Source organism: Alosa alosa, chromosome 21, assembly GCF_017589495.1.
Source record: "Alosa alosa isolate M-15738 ecotype Scorff River chromosome 21, AALO_Geno_1.1, whole genome shotgun sequence".
NCBI classification, from domain to species: Eukaryota; Metazoa; Chordata; class Actinopteri; order Clupeiformes; family Clupeidae; genus Alosa; species Alosa alosa.
In genome coordinates, this window is record NC_063209.1 from 3,155,054 (window position 1) to 3,160,350 (window position 5,297).

A 5,297-nucleotide genomic window follows, 5' to 3' on the forward strand; every position below is an offset into this window, starting at 1 on the left:
GTTGAAACTGTTGTAATGTTGAAAATGTCATGAAAAATATATGCTTATTTTGAATGTAATACCAGCAACATGTCTCAAGTAAGTTGGGACGGGCAACAAAAGGCTGGAAAAGTTGCACTATTATAAACTACAGATGATGAAATCCTCAAATACCTCACAATATGACAATATGGCGGAATATGTGTAGATGACTACCATGTTTGCGTTACGAACTGAACCTATGCATTTCTTTGGGAGATTCTTTGAGTGCTGTGTCTCCTCATTAGAAAGTCTCTGGTGATCTCTCTCTGCATGAGAGACTGTGCCTCTGGGAGGCTCTTTTTATACCTAACAATGGTGCCAGTTAACCTTATTAGTGGTGAAGTCTTTTGTGTTTTCTTTAACATTACACTACTTTTCCAGCCTTTTGCTGCCCCTGTCTCGGCTTTTCTTTCGCTCAGTGAAACACCTGCTTACCTGCTGGCTTTGGGGACATCAGGACCAAAGGAATCTCCACAGTCACATCACTATCAGAAGAAGGAAGAAACGGTTTACCTTTTACTTGTGTAAAGTGTTAACGGCAATATCAAGATGTTATTTACCCTGAATATTTCTATTAACCTGCATGTAAGGCTTCCAAGTATTCCACCACCGGACACCACAGCAGTTGCTTTGATTGTGTAGGACACCAGAATTCCCAAGATGTCCTTATCCATGTCAGGTCGGATGCTGCATTGTGCATGAGGAGATCAAATTAGTGTATGATGCCCAGATAGGGATCAACCCCTTTTGTTGTCCTTTTTAACATTCTAGGAATCACTCAGAGTTTGGCTGTCAGTATGACTAATGGACAGTTTGAATCTCCACTTACATGGTCGATGATGCCAGGTTTGTGTCCTCATCCTTCAGTTTGCCATCTAGTGCCAAACCGCGCTTCTCTGTGTTGTTGGCCAGCAGAGGGGTAACTCTGTATTCCTTTTCAAGGGTGCACGAGGGATCAACTTGGTCTCTGTTAGGAAAATGTATACTTGTACATAAGTAAAAAGTTTTTTACACAAAAAAGAGGCCTAATATTAACTGCCTTGGACATAAGAAAAGTGCAAGGGTTTCATTTCGTGCTTATCTTTGCAAAAGTATGAACTTACCCGAATTCCTCGCATAGTACAACTTTAGTGTATTTGTCAGCAGAATACAGGACCACATCTGTCGTTTGGTCAACTAGATATAAGAAAATGCTGTGGAGTAAGTATATTGATCTAAGATTTTAAGATTCTGTCACTAGTCATGATTCCATAATCATTATTAGTATTATATAATAATCATATATTTCTAAACTTACTTGAGATTTTCACTTTCTTCACCACTTTATTGCTATCATTGTTGATTTTTACAGTAACTGGAATGGGATCTCCATGGTAGTAAAGCTGATTGATGAACAGAAAAGATCTTTAGTCATAAGGAAATCACTCGAGCTGTTTATTTCAAAGAATCTTTACTTTGGTATATACTGGCATATGTTTAAGGTGTTCCAAGGGATGTTACGGTGTGATTGTTTTTAATCACTAACTAACTTTATACCTCTTTCTCAGTTGAAGCCTCGATCTGAATTGGTTTCTCAGACATTATGAACTGTTTACTGATGCTAGCTTTTGGACCAGCACCTAGTTTGTCTGGAGCAAACTGTATCTTTCGGATGATCAAGCGGGTTGTATCCCTATAAACCAATAAGGTAAGGTTATTATGGTCAATCTAAAACTGATGTCTCTGTGTGGTTTGTTTGTGTTGATGAGGGATGTATTCCTCCTCACTTTTTATCAATTTCCTCATCTGGATTGTCTGCTTCCATGGCAATGTAGCCCTTAACTTCAAAATCAACACCACACGCCTGCAGAGACAGGTGAAGAGATTAGATTTGGAATATCATAGATGGAGTATGACACATAAGGAGGGAAAGAATGCCTACCTTGCCAGCATCGCCTGGTCCAGGTTGAAGGGTGACAGAGCAAGGTAGATTTGTGGGAAGCTAGACAAAACACACAGCTTTTAATGGCGATGTTTGTAAACCTGTGTGAGCTATACTGTTCCTGTCAGCTATATCTTAAGTTTGTGCAATGGTGACTCACAGCGAAAGTGAATGGGTGTCCATCTTCTCCAGACTTCCTCAGAAGTGCATCTTGCACGTGTGTGTTAGCTGGCTTGGGTTCACTGGTCGGAGGGTACACCTGAAGGTGCTCAATCCAGATGTCTTTTCGGAATGATAAACCAATCACATCCAAATCCTCGCGGCCATAGCGAAAAGCACAGGTGAGAGAAACCCATACTGCGGAGAGAAATTACATATTGAGAAATGTTTTTTGGCATGCAATTCTTAGTGGAGATGCTGAGGAAAAATAAATCTCTACAAAGAAAGAGGGAAGTGATCATACCTTTTCTCCCAGCGAGATCTGATGGATCTATTTTGAGCACACCATCTATTATGGGCACATCAACGCATTAAAAAATGTGTAGATGTTAAGTAACTATGAAGTGCAGGTGTCTTACAAAATGTCCATTTCCATTAGACTTACCAACAATATCAACATTGTCCACACGGTCCACAAAGTCCCTCTTTCCTAGATAAAGAGCAATCTACAAAAGGACACAATTTAATAGACCACGAAACTCATTTGACTGTAATTTGGCAGTGTAAAAATGACTATTCTCCTGGTCTTGTGATAAAGAAAGTCTTTTGCTCCTCACCGAGCCATTGCGACTGGTCTTCTTATAGATCCTGCAGGGGAAAAGAAAGGCTTGAGTTGAAATGAATTTATCTGAAGTTGAAGATGAAGTTCATCACAATTTTGTCTGATGAACTTGCTCCTTCTTGTGGTCAGTTACCTCCTGTTGCGGTGTATCCGCCTAACTAAATTGGTTGTGATGTCCCTCTGTCAGTTCTTGTTAAAGGATGAGGCTTCTGGATTGCCCGGACCGCTTGTGTTTCACTAAGCAGCGACGTGTATTGAGGAAGGTTTAAAACATTCATTCAACCTTCATTTATTTTCGGAAGAGAATACACTGCTGTGAATGAACGAAGTGACTTTAGCCCTTCGAGTATTCATACTTGGATAAACATCAACTGCATTGTTGGAAAAAGCCATCTAAACCTACATTTTAGTATCTGGAGGAACTGAATGAAGTTATGCAGAGAATCCAGACAAAAATAAATGACTGATTGACTGATTGATTGATTGATTGATTGATTGATTGATTTAATTACTTGGCTGCCATACTGACCTATGCGTAAAATAAGTCCTATTCTCCCATTCCCCAAAAGTCCCATTCTTTAACCATACTTTTGTTACTATTTTAAATCTGATAGGTATTTAGGATTATTCAGAAATGGCCTTTACCTTATCATGAAATAGTATGTCAAGACATTAAACAAAACAATATATGTCAAGACATTACAAGACATTTAACAACTATACAACAACTATATATATATTTATAAAACTATGCACACGGATCAAAGTTGAAGTAATCTATGTCTGAATGGGACCACTGCACCACTTCATCTGTGGTGGCTCAGTAGTCAACCTCAGTAGTATGGAGTTAGTAATATAGAATCAGGTTTAGGAAAGACTTACTTGGCCATCGTATTACACTGCCAGGGGGTATCTGCAATTTGAAAGGTGTATGATTAGATAACCCATTGATGAAGTGTTGCATGTAATCCAGCAGGATTCAGGTATCACCAAAAGATTAACATTACGATGAAGTGCAGTTTAATCTTGGATTAGAGCATCTGTGTTGACTTCACCTGGTATACTTTATGATAAGATTATCTCCCATAGGAGCTTGTTTATTACTGTTGTACGTTTACAAAGAAAGCCACATGTCAGCACCTGCATAACTAGACTGGGTCCTTGATACCAGTTTAACATCCCCTTTCACAATGTTACTATCAGGCCTGAATGGAGTAGCAGAGCATTTTGGTGTCTCAATCTGTCTGTACCTTTTAAACCATTTTGGTCAAACATTAGCTGTTATTCTTCAATTACTTTTATAGTTGTGTTTAAATGTTGTTTGCATGTTATATTAAAGCAAGCAAACATTACTGAAAATCCATCAGTTATTATCCATCAGTTATAATAACCGAGAAGTAATCATACTGTAGGCTATGTTACTGACTGAGTACACAGCAGCAGCAGCAGCAGCAGGTGGGAATGTTGGGGGTGTTTACCTGTCCTTCACTATACCATATAGCCTTCCATCCAAATCACATAAAACATATCTCAGAACATTTAACAAACTTCTATATATCACTTTAGGCAACTGATTAGGGCTGTTCATGATTTAAAGGTACAGTTGAATCAGAGCTATGTAATTTAACTGTATTATACAGTAGTTATTGACAGACACACTAGGAGAAAAAACAATCTTTAGTAAGTAAAATCCAGTTGTATATTCTCTTAACTCTCTCTGACTACAAGAACTCTCAGTAACTTCTGACCAGCTATGCTGCTGTCGTTCACTCCTCTGCCCCTCTGATCTTTTCACTCCAGTTGGCTGGAGCTCAGAGTCTGGCCATGTTTGTGCGGTCCACCGGTCAAATAGGACTAGCTCTTACCTCTCCAGTGTGTGTGTTTGTTCCGTGTGTGCCCCTCACCCCCAGGCTGTAAATCCCTCGGTGATGTGAAGAGTGCAGCGGCCGCCTCCTCTCTGCCGGACTTTATAAGGTGACCTGTCTGCCCTCCCCCTCAGATTACCCACGCCATTATAGTGCTCCCTTTTCCCTCGCAATCCTATTAAGTCTATTACCCGACTTCTTTTTCAGGCAACAATGTGTTAAAAATAAACACTGTGTTATTTGAAATGGATTAAATGTTGATTATAGTGAAGTTTGAAAGACTTGGGTGTTAATGCTGGGTGGCTTTTGATTCTTTGGGCTTTAACTAGTCACTCTCCTGCCTGCCTGTTTGTCTCAGTGCTTTGGCATTGTGGGAGTCAGGTCCACACATTCCCATATGTTGCCTGGCCACATACCTACTAAATATCAATGTGGCAAAGATGGCGGCGGAAACATTTCCCTCCCAGTCCAGTCCAGTCCTGTCCAGCTCTCTAAAATTGTATGTGTCTGTGCTGAGAGCTTCTCAGAGGGTTGGTGGGGACGAGGCGGGAGAGTGGACGGACTACACAAATGAGTCCTGGACCCCAGCTCCAGCAGCTGCCAGAGGGCTACCCGTGTCCATGGAGAGTACAGCCTGTTATCCTAAAATAGACAGGTGGTATTGTGTCTCTATGGAAGGAGGTATTTTTATCCAACTTTTACATAACTA

The 5,297-nt window shown here is 40.2% G+C and overlaps 1 protein-coding gene across 1 annotated transcript; it reads right to left on the reverse strand.

The window, feature by feature from the left end:
- Positions 1-409: 409 nt before the first annotated feature.
- On the reverse strand, positions 410-4,559 carry arr3b (arrestin 3b, retinal (X-arrestin)). Its single transcript, XM_048231387.1, has 14 exons — positions 4,472-4,559; positions 3,606-3,636; positions 2,719-2,749; positions 2,547-2,607; positions 2,406-2,450; positions 2,103-2,299; positions 1,943-2,002; positions 1,788-1,864; positions 1,558-1,693; positions 1,319-1,403; positions 1,125-1,197; positions 851-988; positions 601-708; positions 410-506 (listed from the first exon to the last, which is right to left on the reverse strand). The coding sequence occupies exons 2-14, from the start codon at positions 3,611-3,613 to the stop codon at positions 437-439; spliced, it is 1,089 nt and encodes a 362-aa protein (XP_048087344.1). The 5' UTR covers positions 3,614-3,636; positions 4,472-4,559; the 3' UTR covers positions 410-436.
- Positions 4,560-5,297: the final 738 nt, after the last annotated feature.